General features: G+C 39.7%; 2 protein-coding genes across 3 annotated transcripts; one reads left to right on the top strand and one right to left on the bottom strand.

Moving 5' to 3' along the window:
- Positions 1–670: 670 nt before the first annotated feature.
- Positions 671–3,629, top strand: LOC137014342 (uncharacterized). 2 transcript variants are annotated; one of them, XM_067378621.1, is made up of 5 exons: positions 671–798; positions 1,901–1,942; positions 2,131–2,169; positions 2,292–2,569; positions 2,680–3,629. In XM_067378621.1, exons 1-5 carry the CDS (start codon positions 789–791, stop codon positions 2,704–2,706), a joined length of 396 nt encoding a protein of 131 aa, XP_067234722.1. In that variant the 5' UTR covers positions 671–788; the 3' UTR covers positions 2,707–3,629. The 2 variants fall into 2 exon arrangements, with proteins under 2 accessions (XP_067234722.1, XP_067234721.1); XM_067378620.1 differs by having other exon boundaries at positions 2,292–2,579.
- A 6,193-nt stretch (positions 3,630–9,822) lies between these two features.
- LOC137013746 (uncharacterized protein F54H12.2-like) lies at positions 9,823–11,127 on the bottom strand. Its single transcript, XM_067377678.1, has one exon. It carries the CDS (start codon positions 11,125–11,127, stop codon positions 9,823–9,825), a length of 1,305 nt encoding a protein of 434 aa, XP_067233779.1.
- Between the last annotated feature and the right edge of the window lie 10,205 nt (positions 11,128–21,332).

Below are 21,332 nucleotides of genomic sequence, written 5' to 3'. Positions count from 1 at the left end.
GAACAATAATCCCAATACAATGGTTGTCTGTTTAAGGATGCCGAAAATGTTTATGGTTTGTTACCACAAACATCCCAATACAATAGACAACTGTTTAACACCGCTGAGATATTTACATAGCGCCGTTCTCACAAGAGACGCGTGAACCCAGGTGGTCTACCAAGAGAGTTTTGCACGGACCTCTGGCGCCATCTTTTGGACACTGATGAAAAGGCCAGTCTGATCGAAACGTAATGTTAGGTATAATCTGTTCTATTTTTTAACAATATATATATATATATATATATATATATATATATATATATATATATATATATATATATATATATATATATATATATATATATATAGGCTCTGTGATCAATCTCCCAACGGATCTGCCATTATATAAAAACAGTAAATTATAATACTATAAGCAATCACAATTATAAGTTATTTGTAATTTTGAATTTTGAATTTGGTAATATCTATCTATCTATCTATCTATCTATCTATCTATCTATCTATCTATCTATCTATCTATCTATCTATCTATCTATCTATCTATCTATCTTATATATATATATATATATATATATATATATGCTTGTTTATAGTTATATGAAAAACTCTGTCAAATGTTTTCATTATTTGAGTAATTTCATGACGTAACACGGGGTCGCCCACCCCATACAGCCCCAGCTGGGGTTAAAAGCGGGTCATCCGAGTCCGACTTTCACAGTCTTTTCACATCTTTATTGAAACTCTGCCAGAAGTCTTCCAGAAGCTACTTCGTTGTCCAGAAGAAAATGTCACGAGGTAAGAATATTTCTTTTAATTTTGCTGTCTTGATGTGTTGAAATTGCTATCGTTCATTTTTACTTTACGAGGTTGTTGCGATATAGGATTTTCAAAAAAGCAATGTTTTACTTTTGTCCTCAATATAGCGTGATTGTATTTTTCTACATTACAAATATATCATGATCAAATAATTAAAACATAACTGCATGCGCAGACTTTTATTTATGGTCAATGCCGTTTTCCTGTTCCGGGTTATGCCGTTATCAACTTGGTTTTAAGTAATGATTTTTGGTTCTGATCAGTTTCTGTTACGGTTTTAGTACGATTCAAACATAAATAGTGGTGTTTGATGTGATTTTACACAAATGTTTTAAACGTAATGTAAATGTTTAATGTTTTCGGGAGTGCTATTCACTTTTTGGGCACAAGATGGAGCCATTTTGCCACCTGTTTGATTCCCAGTAAATTTAATTCTGGTTTGGATGCTAAATACAGGCATTTCTGCATGTGCTGTGTTCTTGGTATTTCTACATTTTTTAAAAGTAAACATATTATATAGTATTTTGGATTACTGTACATGCTTTAACATGATATGTAAATGTTTAATGTTTTTGGGAGTGCTATTCACTTTTTGGGGACAAGATGGAGCCATTTTGCCACCTGTTTGATTCCCAGTAAATTTAATTCTGGTTTGGATGCTAAATACAGGCATTTCTGCATGTGCTGTGTTCTTGGTATTTCTACATTTTTTAAAAGTAAACATATTATATAGTATTTTGGATTACTGTACATGCTTTAACATGAAATGTAAATGTTTAATGTTTTCGGGAGTGCTATTCACTTTTTGGCTACAAGATGGAGCCATTTTTGCTATTTTGCTTGTTTACCAGTAGATACAATTGTTTACATGCTATTCCCTTTTTTGACCACAAGATGGTGCCATTTTGCTATTTTGCTTGTTTACCAGTAGATGCAATTCTGGTTTGGATGCAGGCACTAAATACAGGCATTTCTGCATATGTTGTGCTAGTTCTTAATAATAATAATAATAATATGCATAAATATGTGAAATTAGTCTGACATTGAATCAACCGTTTTAACAGGTCTATTTGCCCCGTAGGTTCAAACATCGAACTGAATGCTTTTGATTCAATTGACTTTTGTGAGTAAACATTATTATTTTTTCTTTTACTTCTGTTCATGTAAATTACAAAATTACAAATGTCATCTGTCTTATTTTACAGTAACAACACCAACATTTAACATAGGCGGCGCAGACCCGGGTAAATACATGTTCTCACGTAATATGTAAATCATAAAAATTACAATTGTCATTTGTCTTATTTGCAGTATCAGACCAGGCATTTGTTGCAGAAACCTCAGACAATGGTAAACATATGCTCTCATGTGATATGGTTTTAGTAATGTTTATGTCAAATCAGCATGTCAAATTTTCATATCTATTTTGAAAGTAATTTAAATATGTGATAATATGTTTTGTTTTAATTTAGAATTAATCCAGCTAGTCACACAACCAGGCTTTATAGATCTCACACAAGAGCAAGGAGGGGCCGAAAGGCAGGACCAGGGCGCCACCCCCAGTGAGATCGTATTAAGAAATGGTACCCCGCCTATAACGCCGTCATCAAGAAACAATGACGTTGTAATATCTAACGCAGACACAATAGACCTTACTTCAGATGAAGATCTTCAGGGTGATGACTACGAACCACCTGCAAAGAAAAGAATAATTGGTGTCGTCACCCCTATGAGGATACATATACCCACGGTAAATGACGGTAAAGAACATTATTCATTATTTTAGGTTCATTGACTGAAATAATCCTGAAAATATGAAGTATAGGTGAAAATATTGAAGTTATCTGCTATTTTTTACAGAAAGACAAACGTCGGCGAGTGTACTAAGATGGTCTGATTCACAGCTAAATGCTTGGGACCAGGAATCATGGGCAAGCGAAGATGACGCACCAACGAGAGGCGGCCAAACCCCGTATCCATCACAAGAAGAACCAGTAGAACAAGACCAAGAACCTGCACACGAACACACACATGAACAAGAACAAGACCAAGAAGATCAAGAAGAAGAAGGAGAAGACGGCAACGTGTCAGTGGCTTCGAGCAATAGTTCATCTCGAGGTTACCAGCGCAGTGAGCGCATTGAAGCAACGCTCAATCATACCCTTACCGAAGTGCTGGCAATACACACGCGTATGGATGAAATTAAAACCCGTTTGGATGATATTATCCGCCTTTTAAATGAGCAGATGACAATGAATGAGAGAGGGTTCGGGTGTGTACTATCTAACGGTAATGAAAATCTGAGAGAGAAAAGACTGATGGTGGATCTTCTATGTGCAACTCACAGAGATGTACAAGAGATCAGACATTTTCACAATTGAATGTTTGTCTGTTTTATTACACTATGATTTGTATATTCTTTCACCTGTTATGAATTTTAAAATTTCCGTCTGAATGTTTTTATATTTTGTAGCAAACCGTTTTGATACCATTACTGTTTTTGAACAAAATAAATATTAAAATGGCCGATGAGAAATGTTTTTGTGGAGACAAAATGCATTCCTGTCAACCAGACCATTCTCTCACAGAGCTGTTACAGCGTGAGCTTGACTTGCATACTGATAACTCTGACCAAAGGTGTGATAGATTACGACAGATGTTAAATATGTATCCAGAATCTGTAGAAATGTCTTTAAATGATGTTTCGTTACAACGTTCTTATAATTTGGATGATTTAGAAATGTTTGTAGCACAATCACACACCATTGACCTGTGTGATCGATTACAGAGTTTATTAAATGACAACTCCATACCCAACGTACAAGATGGTGCTGGTCTAAATAATGGCTCAAAATGTAATGATCCTACACTCTCCACAGATAGCGACGGCAATATCCCTCCATCATCTATCGGTGATGCTACCCCTACCGGTACCGAAAATTCTGATCAGCCAACGTCTGACAACTCAGCTCGCCCAACAGGTAATCAGGCTGTTGAACTCCCGTCCAGTAGTATTACCGATAGACCTCAGACACAACGTCCCGACATTGACGCACTGATTAGACACGGTGGTTCCGTAAACGGATATCATGTTTTACCAAGACCACGCTTCAACAGCGTACAATTGCGTAGGACGATGAATCTGAGAGAAATCAACTCTAATGATTTGGCCTCATATCATAATTTTTTACACAATACCTTCAGCGATATAGTGACGTTTGCGCGAGATATTGGTGGAGACGGGTGTGTTATCAATTTATCCATGTCCGCTCCTTCTTTGAGAACTCCCATTAATACTGTTTTAACATCAGGGAGTAATTATGACGTCGGTATGTTTCTGGATCAATTTGAAAAAGTTTTACAGAGTGACGACCAGATATTGACGGATGACTCGGTCGAGATTGATGCGAACATAGCCATTAACAGACAAGGCGGTGGTCGGGTACGTCGCAAACTCACCGATTTGGCTTGTCACGAGGTGATTAAGCGTAAAAAAATGTCGTTATTCTGCCCGTTAAACATCTCGAATAATCTATGTTTCTCCATCTGTCTCGCTCATTTTCTCAACCCCCAGTTACCCGAGAGCGAACTAGAAAGAATGTCGACCATTATCCACAACAATGCGGGGTTCTCCATCCACAATAAAATTGGACTGGACAACATAGCGACGTTCGAAACCCTGTTAGGTATCAAAATCGTCGTTTTTTACATACCGACCGCCGGTACGATAGAAACATTCAAAAATCAGGATGAACCTCATCCTAAAACAGTATGCCTCTATCTGCATGACGCTCATTACTACATGATACTGAATTTGACGGCATTCATAGGCGCTGATTACGTGTGTGAATTTTGTTATAAAGGTTACACAAATCGCAGAGATCATCATTGTAACGACGTATGTAACGTGTGTCATGACCCCGAATGTCACAGATTCCCTAAAAAACCGGTGCAGTGTCCCGATTGCCTGCGTTTCTGTAACTCCGCTTACTGCTACGAGATGCATAAAAAACCTACCCCAGATGGAGGTAATCCTCCGTGCGATGTTATAAAATATTGCAAACTATGCAACAGGCGATACACTGTTGCTAGAAAACCGCACGAATGAGCCCCTCATCGATGTGTACATTGTCACGAAGTTCTTCAACCTCTCGGTGTACATAACTGTTTCATACAGCCTCTTACACCCAAGCAACCCTCCACAAATTACATTTTCTACGATTTCGAAACTCGTTATGAAAATGGGAAACACGTCGCCAATTTTGTTTGCGCAATCACTTTTAACGGAAAGAGATTTGTAGCTGAAGGCGTCGACTGCATCGCGAAGCTAATCACCCGATTCAGGCAACCCAGATATAAAGGGTACTGTTTCATTGCCCATTACGCGTCTAGATTCGACTCCTTTCTAATTCTGGAGTATTTTTGCAAAGCGGGTCTTAAGCTCGACGTCATAATGCAGGGATGTAAATTAATCTTCATGTATGATGACGCTTTTGACCAGCGGTATATTGACAGCTATGCATTTATCCCAATGGCCCTCTCAAAGATGCCTTCTGTGTTAAACCTGAGCACCGTAGAAAAAGGCTACTTCCCACATCTTTTCAACAGAGTCGAAAATGAGAGTTATGTCAGCCCCTACCCTGACAAGAAGTACTACAACTACGATAACATGTCCGATAAGGATCAGGCAAAGTTTGACGCGTGGTACGGCACAACTACTGATAAAGTGTTTAACTTTAAGAACGAGTTGTACGATTACGGCGTGAATGACGTCGTTTTGCTGCGCGAAGGGTGTATGAAATACCGCGAGGCATTCATAGAGTGCACCAAGCTCGATCCATTCGGATTCACGACGTTAGCAAGCTGTAGTATGGGAGTCTTCAAAACACACTATCTCGAAAAAGATACGCTGGCTCTGACGCATAACAATGCATACGTTCAACAGAGTAAGACGTACTCGAGCGCATCGATCGAATGGTTAGAGTTTGTAAAAAAGACTCGAAACGTCGACATTCATCACGCTTTAAACCACGGCGAAGTGTCGGTCGGTCGTTATTTTTTAGACGGCTACTTTGAGCAAAATGGGACTAGGCATGGGTTGGAATACAACGGATGTTTTTACCATGGACATTCGTGTCGCTTTGAACCTCATCAGAGACACCCCCTGTCGGGTGTAACCTATGGGGTTCTCAGGAGACAGTTTGACGACAAGGTTGAAATTCTGCAGAACGCATACGGTTTACAGATGGAAGTGATCTGGGAATGCGAATGGGACAGGATGAAGGCTAGAAAAAGCTATCCGATCGGTCATCCTCAAATCATTTTCAAAGATTTTGAACCTATCGAAAATTATTACGGTTTAATAAAAGCTACCGTCTACCCTCCGCGCAAATTATTGCATCCTGTTCTCCCTTACAGATGCAACGGTAAACTGATGTTCCCGTTGTGTCGCACATGCGCTTGCGATCAAAACCAAACAACAAACTGCGACCACAACGACGAGGAGAGGGCGCTCGAGGGGTGTTGGGTCAGTATCGAACTTTTAAAAGCCATCAAGAAGGGGTACGTCGTCGCGAAAATAGACGAGGTATGGCACTTTCCGCAACAATCAGACACATTGTTTAGCGAATACGTAAAGACGTTTTTGCGGTTGAAACAACAAGCATCGGGGTACCCGTCAAACGTTGTCAAAGACAGTGACAAAGAGACTTACATTCAGAGTTATTTTGAAAAAGAGGGGATACAACTTGATCCTGAACATATCAATCATAACCCCGCACAGAGGTCCATCAACAAATTACTGTTAAACAGCCTTTGGGGGAGGTTCTCGATGAGGGAGGGGCTACCTTAAACCACGCTCGTGAACGATCCCGAACTTTTCACCAGAATAGTTTTTGGCGAAACCGAGACCATGACATTTTTCACTTTTGTCTCGGACGACGTAGCGCTTTTCCAACATCGTCCTAAAAAGGGAGACGTTGTTGAGACTCGTGACATTAATGTATTTGTAGGTGCGTTTACAACCGCGCACGCTCGGTTGGAATTGTACCAACTCATGGACAAACTAGGCGACCGTCTCTTGTACTCCGACACAGACAGCGTCTTTTTTGTGTCTAGGGACGGTGACTGGGAGCCACCTCTGGGTGATTATTTGGGGGAGCTGACAAATGAGATAGATGACGGTGATTATATCACAGAGTTTTGCTCCAGCGGCCCAAAATCTTACGGTTATCGCACGGCCAAAGGTAAAGTGTGCATGAAAGCTAAGGGTATAATGTTGAACGCTAAAAATTCCCAAGCCATCTGTCTGGATAGCCTTATCGGTCTGGTTGACGGTTATGTGACTTTGTCTGATGATACGCAATACATCCTGGCTCACACTGAAAACATTGTGAGGAATAAAAAGACGCTCACTTTGCATAACAAGTCAGTCGTTAAAAGGTTTAAGGTGGTGTATAATAAGCGCAGACTTCTGTCCGACTTCACCACCCTTCCTTATGGCTACTGAACCTACGATGCACAGAGGGTCCTGGGATGTTTCTGATTTTGATTTCAGACTTCAGTTCCCATTCAGTTGTGTGATAAGTGGCCCTTCAAATTCAGGGAAGAGTTATTTTGTAAAAAAACTGTTGGAAAATGGCATGAATTTGATTTCTAAAAAAATTGAAAACATTGTTTTTTTGTATGATTGCTGGCAACCATTGTACGATGAATTACTTAAATTGTATGACATTAAATTTGTGGAAGGAATTCCCCCGTGTCTGGATGATGATGATTTACTACCTGTCAGTAAAACCAACCTACTCATTTTGGATGATTTGATGGGAGTGGCCTGCGGGAACAAGTCTGTCGAAAAGGCCTTTACGCAATTTGTGCACCACCGCAATCTCAGCGTTATATACATCACTCAAAACTTATTTGTCCAAGGTAAATCCAGCAGGACCATTAGCTTAAACACAAATTACTTAATTCTGTTTAAAAACCCGTGGGATGCCAATCAAGTGGTTGTGCTAGGACGGCAGATGTACCCCGGAAACGCCAAATACTTCATGGAGTGTTATCAAGATGCTACGAGTCAACCTTTCGGCTATCTAATGATAGACTATAAAGCAAAAACTCCTGAACAATTTTGCCTCAGAACGGGGTTGCTTTCCAACCACCAAGTGGTTTATCTCCAGAAAAAACGAAGGACGTGACAGTCGCTATGTCGGCCAGACTTTGTAAACATCTCCCGCTATTAAAACTGCTACATAAATCGACGCCTAAACAACGCCGTCTTATTTTACAATCGGCATCCGACAAACTCATTTTAACATTGTGCAAAGTCGCTCTTAACATACTCTATGGCACGATTCCTATCAACCGTCAGCAGTACGAAAAACTGAAGAGGAGGAAATCGGAAATTAAATTTGTTACCAATAAATAAATTGGTATATCTGCCAAGAAGCGCGTTTTCAACCAGACTGGCGGTTTTCTTTTACCTCTCCTGAGTGTCGCTGTGCCCTTTATTTCAAGCTTAATAGCGTCTAGACAGGGCTGACGATGGAATACGCCGAGAAGATGTATTTAGTGCCTCAACACCAACTGGAAAAGCTGAGAAATGAAAATGTTCGTGAGAATATTCAACAGACCGTTGAGAACAATCTGGATACAACCATAAGAAGTATTCTACAGAGGTCTGATTTGAATCAATACGAAAAAGCCAAACTCTATACAAACACCCTGAGCAGGTTTTTGGCACTCGTTAAACAAGGCAATCGTGAGAGTAGCGTTTTAACCCTTTCACTACCTCATTCCGAGCCCACCCATAAAGACGACCGCGGTCCTACCGACGATGGCCACAACGGTAATGTGGAAGATGTCAAGACCGAAGTTCTGAAGAATGTACCATCAAGGAGCGTGAAAAATACGCGCTACATATTAGACAAAATGTCTAAAGCTAAAGAGATCAGCGATTGGAACGAGTCGGGGGAGTTTGTGTTCAAGGGTAGAGTTATACCGGGGTCACACATGTTTGATTTGATAAAAAATATCACTGCTCCGCACAAGGTACGGGATGACCAAAGACCCGTAGGATGGACCAAGTTTCTACAAGCATTTGGGGAATTAAACATTCCATTTTCTACAGTGCCGAATCATCATGTTAGACAAACGATTAATTCTTTAAAGAGTAAACCACGCGCCGACGGCACTGAGTATGGTCCCCAAGCTAAAAAGCCAAAAAAGAAAAAATTCCCCCACTCATCGTCTCCGCGATCAGAGGATTCATCGTTTAAGTCGCATTCTTTCGATCGTGGACAGTGGTTAGAATTTTAAGGTTTCTTTATTTTGTTAATATTGGAATAACTAAATGCACTGTTCATGTACCGGATGTTTACATGTAAAATAAAAGACAAGAGAAAGATTCCCGTTTAAGCGTTTTTATTCGTTTATATACTAAACAATCACATTGTTAATTTGATCAATCAACCACAGTCCGTAGAAGTATTACAAGATTGTACACATTGAATACACAGACTTAATTTTTCATTACAAACATTCGGCCTTAATCTTTTCACAAAGAGCCTGACCATTTTATCATTTTTAATATAATCGTCGTTGTAGAGCCTCAGCACATTGTCATAGTCGACACCTCTGGCCATGTGGTACAGAAAAAACACGCAGTGCTGTCCGCACGCATCCGATGTAAAATCTTGGACTCGTCTGGCTGAATATAGGGTGGTAGCAGAGTTGGTTGTTAGAAATGTTTTGATGGTGGGTGGAAAGAGATCACTGTCCGGAGGGTTGCCATAACTATCGAAAAAACAACTAGGTCCGTCCTCATCCAAATAAAGAGCGGTCCAGTGTTCGCCCGGCATGTGGGCCGGATCCGTATTAATTATCGTCATTGCAGGTAAGTTCGTTATCGGTACCGTAGGGAGTTGATCACACGGTAGAACACCGATAAAATGTGGTTTGCACATGATTTTTTCCATGACGGCGGTGAGTTGTACCGTGTTCATTTCAATAGTAATCGACCAGAACCTGTCTGCGGTTAGAGAGCTCCACGATGCTGTCAAAAACTGCGTAAACTATTAAATTAATAGTGCGCGGCAGTGGGTTTTTGAAACGGGCTTCGAGTCTGATGTTACCCGACTTGACGAGGGAGATGTGCTGACCGCAGTCTTCATCAGGTGTGAGGTTAAAGGCGTAAAGCGCGTATCCGTTCAGAAAATCATTGCGGTCGATAGATAACGGTTGGTTTTTAAGATGTCTACCCGTTGCCATAGCCAGCTGGTAAAATTCACGTACCGCCAGCCCCGCTGCAAAATCGGGTTGCAGCGGCTTTGCAGGGAATTGCTGTCCGTCGACATAGACTGCCAGGTACTCCAAGTCATAATGTTTAAATGCAAAGGGGTTTTTCCCATAGTTTCCAGTGAATGAATCCTTATCAACCATAGCCAGAACTAAAGATTTTGGTGTTCCTAAAAACAAATTTTCTTGATTTGAAACACGGCTGCCGGCCGGTATGGAGAAATTTTTTAGGCATACCCTGTCTATAGGGTACTTGGCCGTAGCCCCGAGTAAGGCCTGCGCGTGTCCTAGTCTAACGGATGGTGATACGGACACTTTCTTGACAAACAGTGACGCAGTCATGATTTTTAATTTGTAAGCGGGGTCACCAGTTTTCATCAGACAGAATTCATCCTTGCCTCTGATCATGCGAATTTTAATGTCAACGCCATTCAGCATTAATTTTTCTTGAAAGAAAATGTCGCTGTGAATCGGCGCAAGTAGCTCGACAGTCTTGCTTTCGCTTGTGTATCGAGCTCTTTTTGTCAAGCCGGCGTTAGCGCCCGCGGGATCCGCCACGTCCATCTGACCGGCTGTATCTTTGTAAAACAGCCCCGCGGAGAAGAGTGATTCCAGCGCATCTTTACCGTAATTAATGAGGCTCTCGATTATGGCCCGGTATGGATAGGTACTTGAACTCTGAGATATCAGCCGATCACCAAGACTGACGTCGACTTGTGAAAATATAGTTGCTCCGGGGTAATTTATTAGACCGACCTTTGCGTCGTCCGCTAGGTCGCTGCCATCAGGGGCTGTGATTTTAAGCCGTAGATACACCAAGGTGTTATTTAGGTCCAAATAATCCTCGCCGGTTCCGGCGATAAAAAACTCCAACGGAGCAGAGTCCGATATAGCCGATAATGGAGGAACTTCTAAATAGCTGTTTTTCTCAATAACAGTTTGCGTTAGCGGGACCGTGAATAGGTCCAATTCAGACTTGATGCACTCGCCTGACATGCGGTGTAGTAAGGCCATGTTAGAAAATGGTTCGCTTAACTGATACGTTACGCTTCACAGACTTCTTACGCTTTCTACTACCGACTGCTAACTTCTTGAAGGACCGGGCTGTTTTCTTCTTTTTTGTCACGGTACGACCACGCCTCCTTATACCCGGAGGTTTAGATAGACTCTTTCGTTCCATTACCATCAAGCCTGATCCGCCTTGCGGTTTAGAGTCGTCGTTATTTGATCTCGACAGAGCGTTCGAGACTACGTCTGTCACTATATTTTTGGCTGCCGATTTTAGGTGAGGTTTGGCAATGCTGAACCCTCTTTTGAGAAATGGTATGGCCATCCTAAACAAACCTCTGAACAATCCACCAAGACCGGCCCCATACATAACTCCGCCCCCTGCGTATCCAGGCAGACCTCCGCCGGCCTGATTTCGGTAATAATTGACATATTCCGCAGCTTTCGTCTCACGGGGTTATAATAATTCATTTTTAAGAATAGAATGTTTCGACGGTTTAAAGTGAAGTTTTACAACAACTTTTCCGTAAGAAAATGGTATTTCGCAGTTATGATCGTCCTTCAATTCCACGACAATGTCCGTGATGAGCTCCTTGTTGACCGGTACGTAATGAGGTTTGTCGTATCTAACACTAACCGTTTCCTTGTTTTCACCCGATATATGTACGCATCTCAAAAGGGGAACGTGCAAATCCCCGACGGCCTGATATTGGATAATGTCTGTGTAAACGTAGGTCGCATAGAGACCCGCGTTAATATCAGCCTGATAAGGGGCGTATGTATTAACACTCGTTGTAAAATCAGCTTCAGCATGGTAGTCCTCACGTCCGAGAGGATCATCCGGCTTCACCCCTAAAATAGTGGCGAGTTTTCCATAGAACCCTACCGCTATGTTACGTATTGCCACTAGATACACCTTGTTTCTCAATTCATCATAACGCAGTTCTCCGTTCTTTGCAAGAATCTTATTTACCTCAAGGATTACATCGTAAATGATCGCGTAGTATCCACCATTTATTTTTAATTCCTTCCTTACAGTAGTCCCCGATATCTTTCTAATCTTTTTCTTTTCCCCCGGTTTATCTCCTTCCTTTTCCGTAGGGAGTGGGGCCTTGTAAAGCGTGAAACCCCCATCCTTATCACTTAAGGTGTACCAACTTTTAGGATATTCAATTTCAGCAAGCGCAACATCCCATTTTCCTTTCAAGTTGATGGTTGTAGATAGCCTTGTTCTGTAACTAGATATACGGTTTTCAGGATAGACGTCCAAAGATGCGTTGCACGGCAACGTAACATAGAAACCTTGATCTTCCATGATAGTAGCCTTTACATGAATGAACCGATCCGTAATGAGTTTACGCGTTTTAAGGCTTTTGCAAATCCACCAGAGTTTTTTTGTCAATATAGCTATTAAATTTCGACGGCCATCCTAACCATTTCACTAAAACGAGCGTAGACCTCCCCTGTTTTTTCTCCCCTAAAACCTTTTCCACCTTAAACGACTTGTTTTTGCTCACAATGATCTTTTGTAGCTCTTTTTCATAAAAAACTCCTTCGATGATCTCACCATCGTAATCAGATAGTCTGTAGACAGGTGGTTGACGAGGAATGCATGCGGATATTGTGAAAAATTCCTCCGTGTAGTTCTGCTCATACCCTTTGGCGAATGGCCCTCTCACATTAGAGATCCTAACAAGATCTCAGACTTTATATTTAAATAAAACCTTTTCATTCTTCTTTATATCACCGTACAAGTTTTGAAACACACTCGCCTCATTTTCTTTGTTGACGTCCAAAGGTCGCATCCTAATACTCCGGTGATAACTGCTGTTGTACCCCTCCATAATATCTTGTAAAACATCTATGTACCGGTGGGAGTTTGTGGTCGTTAAAAATCTCCACATACGACTTTTTAATGTTCGATTAAAACGCTCCACGATGCTAGCTTTCAAATCCGTAGCCGTTGCGAAATGAGTGATGTTATGCTTTTTCATTAAGTCTTGAAAACGCTTGTTAAAAAATTCCGTCCCCTGATCAGTCTGTAATTTCTGCGGTACACGTCGCTCTTTGAGTATAGACTCAAACGCCTTAGTGACCTCTGCACCGCTTTTATTCTTTAGTACACGACACCACGCATACTTGCTAAATACATCGATGCAAGTCAACAAATATCATTATCCTTGGAATACGCAGTCATATCAACAAGATCCGCTTGGAACTGCGCGTCGATACCATAAACCACAACTCTATTGCGTTTGTATTTCACAGGCGCGGTTCTGTGTAATGTGTAAGCGTCCTCACCGGCAAGCCAATCTGAAACCTCTTTATCGCTTAGACGGACGCCACTATCCTTAAAGACCGTGTCTTTTAGGCGTTTTTTCCCCCCTAATGATCCGGGGTTGGAAGGTGTATAATAAGCATCTTTCATGAGCTCTGCCATGTTATCGGCTCAACCTTTTGCAAAAGAATAAGACAAAGGCTGGTATGCGTTAAACTTTTTATTAAAAAATCGTTACAGGATATATGATAGGATATATGATAATGACAACTATCTCAAAGTAATAAAACAAGAAAGTATACATGATAGGATTTATGATAGCTATCTCCGAGTAATAAGACAATAAAATAAGAAAGACAAGATATTACATGCAGAGTATGAAGAGTAAAATTTTGTTAGATACACTCTAACCAGAAAAGAAATTCACGACATGTCTTTAAATCACAATCTAAGAAATGATCAACCGCTGTTTCAATAAAAGGATTTACATCGAAATCAGCATCTTTTAACACCAACTCCTCACAAACATCAGTTACAAAGGCACAGATACATGTGATGTCGGCAAAACGCAACTCTGCTTCACACACTATATCCAGAACATTTCTTAAAACAGAAAGCGGTTCATCGTTATTGGCACATTCATTAATTATTCTTTACACGCTTATCTTCATCATCATCATCATCATCATCTTCTTCATCATCAGAATTTGAAAATATGATCACTTCTTCCAGCAATCTCTCGAGTTCTCTTCTGTAATGTTCTTTGAACATATTTCCCATAAAATCTTTTAGGCTATATACCAGACCCATGTTGTTAGTGTCGGTGGTGCTGCTGACGGTTTCTTGGTTACTCTCCATCCGTAAGGGGTTTACCCGACCAGATATCGACCGCGTCGTAGACTGCTTTCTTGCACGATTCGTCCACAAGCTCGTCCCTGATTGCTTGCAGCCTGCTGCCAATGTACGGCTCTTCTTTTAATTCATGCAGAATAGCTCCGGTTGTTCCTTGAATCCGTTGAGGGTGCGACTTTAGTCCGCAGCGTTGTAGCGCGTGAGCGATAGCGCGGCGAAGGCTGGGTTTAAACAGCTTGCGGGTCAGTTCGTCAAAGTGAGTATCGAAGAAAAATGTAGGTGGTTCAAACAGGCAGGAGTGTTGGAGCTGGCTGGGGTGATCAATGGCACAGCCCTCACAGTCTTCCTTCAACTTGTTGCTGATGATGTGCTGCAGCAGCGCTGCGATCGTGGCTTTCACGGTCTTGAATCCGATATCGGTAAAGCAGCCGTCTGTCACGTCAAAATCCTGTTTAGTAGCGAAAGGTGTGTCGGCGCAGAGTTCCGTCAGGAAGGAGAGGTTGCGGTATCCGAGCTCTGTGCAGAATTTATCCAACCATTCTTTCGAAGTGTCCGTTGCAGAAGTGTTTTCTGTTAGAACATGATCCGTAGCATTATCATCAGGATGATCGAGATCGCATTTGTATGAGTTGATGAAGCAGTGCATCTGCTGTGGAGACATGTCTCGAGCCATGGCTTATAAATGAGAAGTGTTGGTGGGTTAGACTTACCCGCTCTTTTAATGGCTGTAGTGAATGGGCGGGGCCGGCAGTTCGTACATGTCGCTGCGGGGGCATCTCTCTGGGTGGAACAGGGCCACTTTAATTTTCTTGTAACCATCATGTATGTTGCACCAATTGAACATCTTGTTTATCGCCGAGAAAAAGCCACTCAGCAGATCCAGATCACGCCACGTGAACAAAAACTGCATCTCGTACAGTTTGTCGTGTTCTTCCTTTTCCACAAGGCGTCGGGGTGGGTCACGGAGCTTTGTCTTGTCTTTGCAGCAGAAAATGTAGACATATTCGTCGTCATTCTTCATAGAATGGTCTCCGACCACACGGAACCGGGTATTCGGCACCTCACCGTCAAACTCAGAGATGTACAACGGCATCCCCCGGCAGTCATTCAGATCCTTCCAGACACGGCCGTAAAACAGCACCCAGTCTTTCTCATGAAACACCACACACGGATCCCCCCGGTAAAAATCACTGAGGGTATCTGCTGTGTAGAGAGTCACGACTCTGGATGCTTTATGAAAGATGTAGCCAAATACCCGCTTATTGGACATTATATTCTCCTTTTTCACGACATCCGTATTGTCATGGAGAAACTTTGTTATACTCGTATGTCTGCAATGTTTTTTTGGTGCCATTTCCAGCCCGTCATATATCGAGTCATCATCGCTATCCATATCAGGAGTTCTAGGTGAGTTTAAATGCGCCATGTCTATGTAGCTCATAGCTCCTCTTCTCATTTTTGCAGAATGTCTGAACCTCTATTTATATAACCCTGTGACGGAATGCGACAGCCCCGAAATATCTGTTCAAACAACCGGGTCAAACGATCATTCACTCCCGGAGGTCACGGGTCAACAGCCAGATGGACAAACACAAACAACATTACATTCATCCTAATATCCGAAGGTCACAGGTCAACAGCCAGATGGACAAACACAAACAACATTACATTCATCCTAATATCCGAAGGTCACAGGTCAACAGCCAGATGGACAAACACAAACAACATTACATTCATCCTAATATCCGGAGGTCATAGGTCAATGACATCGGGGTCAAAGGTTGTGTTGACACAGCTGGACACTCAAGGTCATGTGGGGGAGGGGGGGCGACATGGGTGGTCCGGAAGGGCGTGGTACCGGAAGCAATAAATCACTTTTTGACACATGCCCCAGGGTAATGACTACTTTTAACTGCATTAAAACCAACCAGACAAGCAAAGTTAAAAGATGATCAGGTGTTGGTTATGTTTTCTCAAAATCATTATTTGATCTGAATCACTGAGCTCATTTAGAGCCCAATCTCTGAGTTAGTTTTACATTATTGATTACAGCAGCACTGTGATTCTGCAGAAGATCAGCTTTTTTTTAAAAAAAGTTGTCCTTATCACAAAAAAAAAAAAAAAAAAAAAAAAAATTATTTTAGGCACACACAAACATCAAGTATCAGCCTGTGAATCTCAACAACGGTGACAAGCAACATATTCTGATCAACAGATCAACTCTGAACATTAGAAAACAAGCTACTAAAAAGTTTAAAAAGAGAAACAGAACTCATTTAAACACATAGACATCAAGAATCAGTCTGTGAATCTCAACAGTGGTGGTCATCATAAAGCATGTTGCAGTGCATTCTGGGAGCCACCAATCAAAATTCATCCATGTCTCCCATCATGCATTGCTGCATGAATAAATTATGAGCGGAATTGTCTTAGTAATTTCCTTTATTCTCACTATTAAAATTTTGCTGTTTTTCTGTGACTTTTTAGTAGCTTGTTTTCTAATGTTCAGAGTTGATCTGTTGATCAGAATATGTTGCTTGTCACCGTCGTTGAGATTCATACGCTGATTATATATATATACACACGCACACGCACACGTATTAGTGATGGGATTTATGGCTCTTTGAGGGGATCCGGATCTTCGCGATCCGTTCCTTTCAAAGAGCCGTTCAAAAGAATGGCTCTTTTGGCTCTTTTTAAATATTTAGTCAGTTTTAAGAAGCCAGCTTGGGGGCATCTCAGTTTATCCTGGAAATAATCACTGGGAGGAATGATGAGGTGAGATTTGTAGTCAAATAATTAAAACTCGGATATCACACACCAATATTTGAGTTTGAATTATTCTGAAATATTGATTATTACCTCATTTGTCATGTGTGGACTATATTCCATAGGGTTGCACAAATCCCTCTGCTTAGACAGTGACATCACTATTTTGGATTTACCTTTAGTACAAAGTGTGTGTGTGTGTGTGTGTGTGTGTGTGTGTGTGTGTGTGTGTGTGTGTGTAAAGCTACGTTGACTTATGTTATTCATACAATACCTACTCACAAATAAACATCAAAAACAAAGCCAGGTGCAATGAATTTCTGTGCAAAACAGCTTTTACTACAAACACTTCCACACAAGAACATTGTTATCACACAAGAACATTTTGATAGAAAACAAAAAATATTTAAAGTAGATAAAATTAGAATAAATAAAATGGAAATGTCTACATACTACATACTATTACTACTGTAAACTTTGCAAATAGGACATCAGCCCCTTCAAGTCAATGAACAATAACAAAGTGGGCTGCAATGAATGTCTGTGCAAAACAGCTTTTAGTGAAAAATTTCAATACAAGAACAGTATCACAAAAGAACATTTTTTTTTAACTGGAGTAAGCATGTGACGGCAGCGTGCACACGTCATGGCTCCGCTCCTAGCCAATGACAGAGGAACGCAGGGTTTTTTTCCACTGGAGTACTCACGTGAAGGATGCGTGCACAACTAATAACTAATATCATCACGCTATAAAGGGTTGGCCTGCGCTGGGTGCGCCCCTCCCCCTATAACTGTTCTGTCTCGCGGAGGAGCTCATTTGTGTGCATCTGTGTGAAACACGCATAGGAAAAAAGAACGACAGAAAGAACGGCTCCCCTCCAGCCGCGACTCGGCTCCCATCGTTCATGTTTATGAGCCGTTCAAAAGAATCGGTTCGTTCGCGAACGTCACAACTCTAATATGTATATATATATATATATATATATATATGTATGTGTATATATATATATATATATATATATATATATATATATATATATGTATATATATATATATATATATATATATATATATATATATATATATATATATATATATATATATATATATGTAGGTGTATATATATATATATATATATATATATATATATATATATATGTATATATATGTGTGTATATTTATATTTTTTTTTTTTTTGTGAGGATGACTTTTTTTTAAAAAAATTCTGTATTGATAAAGCTGATCTTGTGCTGTAGAATCACAGTGCTGCTGTAATCAATAATGTAAATCTAACTCAGAGATTGGGCTCTAAATGAGTTCAGTGATTCAGATCAAATAATGATTATGTGAAAACATAACCAACAACACCTGATCATCTTTTAACTTTGCTTGTCTGGTTGGTTTTAATGCAGTTAAAACTGCCCAAACAAAAGCTAATATTACAAAAAATTGTGATTTTCTCCTTTGGTGATTCTGCTTGTTATCATCAGGTGACTTCAATAATGGTCAATCATCACTCAATTAATCACTTATTTATCTCATTAATGCTTCAGTGGGTGGAATAAAAATATGGCAGGACTTTTACTCTTTGACCCCTGGACTACCCACCTCTGCTTAACAGTACAAAGACAAGTCAAACTACCTAACTAAAATAAACAATGATCACCATGATGGTGACATTCTGAAAACATTGTCTTGTTCTTCACACACTCAGATGGTGGTTAAAATGTCCTGAATGCTGTTAAAGAGGCTAAAATCAAGTCTGCAGTAAATGACAAGAATCAGCCAGTGTATTTCCTGTTTAACAAGTTAACCCCCTGATGAAAAATGTGATGAAGAATATGAACAGACGCTGCAACAATCCTGGCGTCGCAGTGATCGAGGGATGACAGGATTTTTCAAATTTCTTGACAGTGTAAAACAAAAAACCTTAAAGATGACTTAAAATGTGTTACAGAAACAAGAATTTGGAGGCAAATATCTCCAATTTACGATTACGAGTTCAAGAGATGGAACTAAAAGCAAAATGAGCTGAAACAAACTCAAGAAGCTCTGGAAAATAATAAGAAAGATGTAGAAAAAATAAAAACTTTGAGTTTGAAGTTGAAGTGCCCTACAAAGAGAAGGTTGATATTGATCCTTCTGTAGCCAAAGCAGCGATGTGCTGCACCGTCTGTGAGGAGAACTGTCATTATCCAGGATGCTGGTGGGCCAAAAATCCCTTATGGTGCGAAGTGATTAAAGATGGTCACTGCACAGTGTGCACAAATAAATGCCACTACAGCAAACACATCAAAGAAGCAAAAATATATGTAACAAAGAAGGAGAAGAGGACATATGAAGAATTAAAGAAGAAATATGAAGACACAGTTGGGAACAGTGTGTCTGTGGTCAAGAAGTTGGAAGAAGAACTGAAAGAATTAGAGGCAAAGAAAATAAAGCTGGTGAATGAAGCTTTTCACTGTGTGGAAACTCTGCAGATGATCGCTCTCAATGCTGATTCTCTGTTCATACTTCAGAACATTGATTTTATGATTGAGAAACTGAAGGAAATAAATGAGCCTGCAATAAATGAGAAAACACTGGAAAACATCAAGAAGAGAGCAGGAGAAGAAAAACTAGAAGGACTTGAATTCATAAAAAGATATCTCCAAAAAATAAAATAAAATAAAATAAACATGAATAAAACGCTTCAGCTAGTCAAATCTTGCTGAAAAAAAATCAAATCAGCATATGCTGTTCTTAAAGGTTATATACATAGATTAAATGTTTTTATTATTACAAAATGAAATAAAGGATAAATGTGAATGTACCCATTTGTGAGGAGGAAATTTAAGGGTAAGATGTTTTAGTCTAGTGGTTGAAGTTTCATTTAGAATGCAAGGGGAGGTTCTAAATTTAGTTTACCCTCATCCATCCCTCCCATATAGCAACAAAAGTGTCCTTCATGGGTCAAAATGATCTGAAGCTCTAAAATTTTACTTCTTTTCTTTTCTTTTCTTTTCTTTTCTTTTCTTTTTTTTTGGAAAGCGTATATCATTTTGTTTTGATATTTTTTTCTATTTTAGTGCAATTTGTTTTGGATATTTTTTTATTTTAATTACCGTCAAATTGCTAGATTTTATCAACAAATAATAAGTAAATCATAATTTAAGCACATTTTTTACATTCTTTCAACTTGAATTCAAAATAACTTACAATTTCATGCATAACTGTTGATTCAGCTCAAAATATCTCACATTGGGTGCCGACGTCTTGTGGAAAGAAAATAATATAACCTGATATTTCATGACTCTTGCCACTAGATGGCTTTATAGCTCTATATGGAGCAAATTATTATTAGCAAATTTTTACATCATAAAAACAGGCATGTGGACTTTTTATATCCACTGTAATATGACAGCAGAAAAATGTAAATAGTTAAAGGGTTAGTTCACCCAAAAATGAAAATTCTGTCATTAATTACTCACCCGTAAGACTTTGTTCATCTTCGAAACACAAATTAGGATATTTTTGATCAAATCTAATGGCTCAGTGAGGCCTCCATGCCAGCGGGTTAATTTCCACTTTCAGTGCCCAGAAAAGTCCTGAAAACATATTTAAAACAGTTCATGTGATTACAGTGGTTCTATCTTAATGTTATGAAGCCACAAGAATACTTTTTGTTCACCAAAAAACAAAACAAAATGACAACTTTATTCAACAATATCTAGTGATGGGTGATTTCAAAACACTGCTTTATAAATCTTCGAAGCTTTACCAATCTTTTGTTTCAAATCAGTGGTTCAGAGCGCCAAAGTCACGTGATTTCAGTAAACAAGGCTTTGTTACATCATAAGTATTTTAAAATTTCAATAGTTCACGTGACTTTGATATGCGTTTAGAACCACTGATTTGAAACAAAAGATTTCAATAGTTATAAAACTATATTTAGAGAGGCTGTTAATTATCTTGGTGATTCAGGTCAAATAATGATTATGTGAAAACATAACCAACACCACCTGATCATCTTTTCTCTTTGCTTATCTGGCTGTTACAACTCAGGTACAGCAGACAAATAAAATCTAATGTTAAAAAGTCAAGGGTCAAGAGCTCAACTAAAGTAAACACTGATAATCACTCAATTAATCACTTATTTATCTCATTAACTTTAGCACTGATTCAGCGTTAATTTAAGGCTCTTATTTTAACACTTTAACACTCTTGATTATGGTCTCACATATACTCTCAGGAGAGATAATTTATCACTGGGTTTTTTTTTTGCAGTTAATTATGTGTTTGTGTATCAAATTTGAGCATTTTTGTGTAATCA

The sequence above is a fragment of the Chanodichthys erythropterus genome, chromosome 23 (genome assembly GCF_024489055.1).
Source record: "Chanodichthys erythropterus isolate Z2021 chromosome 23, ASM2448905v1, whole genome shotgun sequence".
In the NCBI taxonomy this organism is placed as follows: Eukaryota; Metazoa; Chordata; class Actinopteri; order Cypriniformes; family Xenocyprididae; genus Chanodichthys; species Chanodichthys erythropterus.
The sequence above is the reverse complement of the archived record's forward strand: the minus strand, read 5'-3'. Positions and strand labels throughout refer to the sequence as shown.

Bases quoted from the DNA above. Each gene is read 5' to 3' on its own strand.
- LOC137014342 (XM_067378620.1), top strand. The intron at 1,943-2,130 runs GTGAGTAAACAT...TCTTATTTGCAG, and splicing joins TTTTGATTCAATTGACTTTT to TATCAGACCAGGCATTTGTT. The intron at 2,170-2,291 runs GTAAACATATGC...GTTTTAATTTAG, and splicing joins TGCAGAAACCTCAGACAATG to AATTAATCCAGCTAGTCACA.
- LOC137013746 (XM_067377678.1), bottom strand. From the start codon at position 11,127: ATGGCCTTACTACACCGCATGTCAGGCGAGTGCATCAAGTCTGAATTG.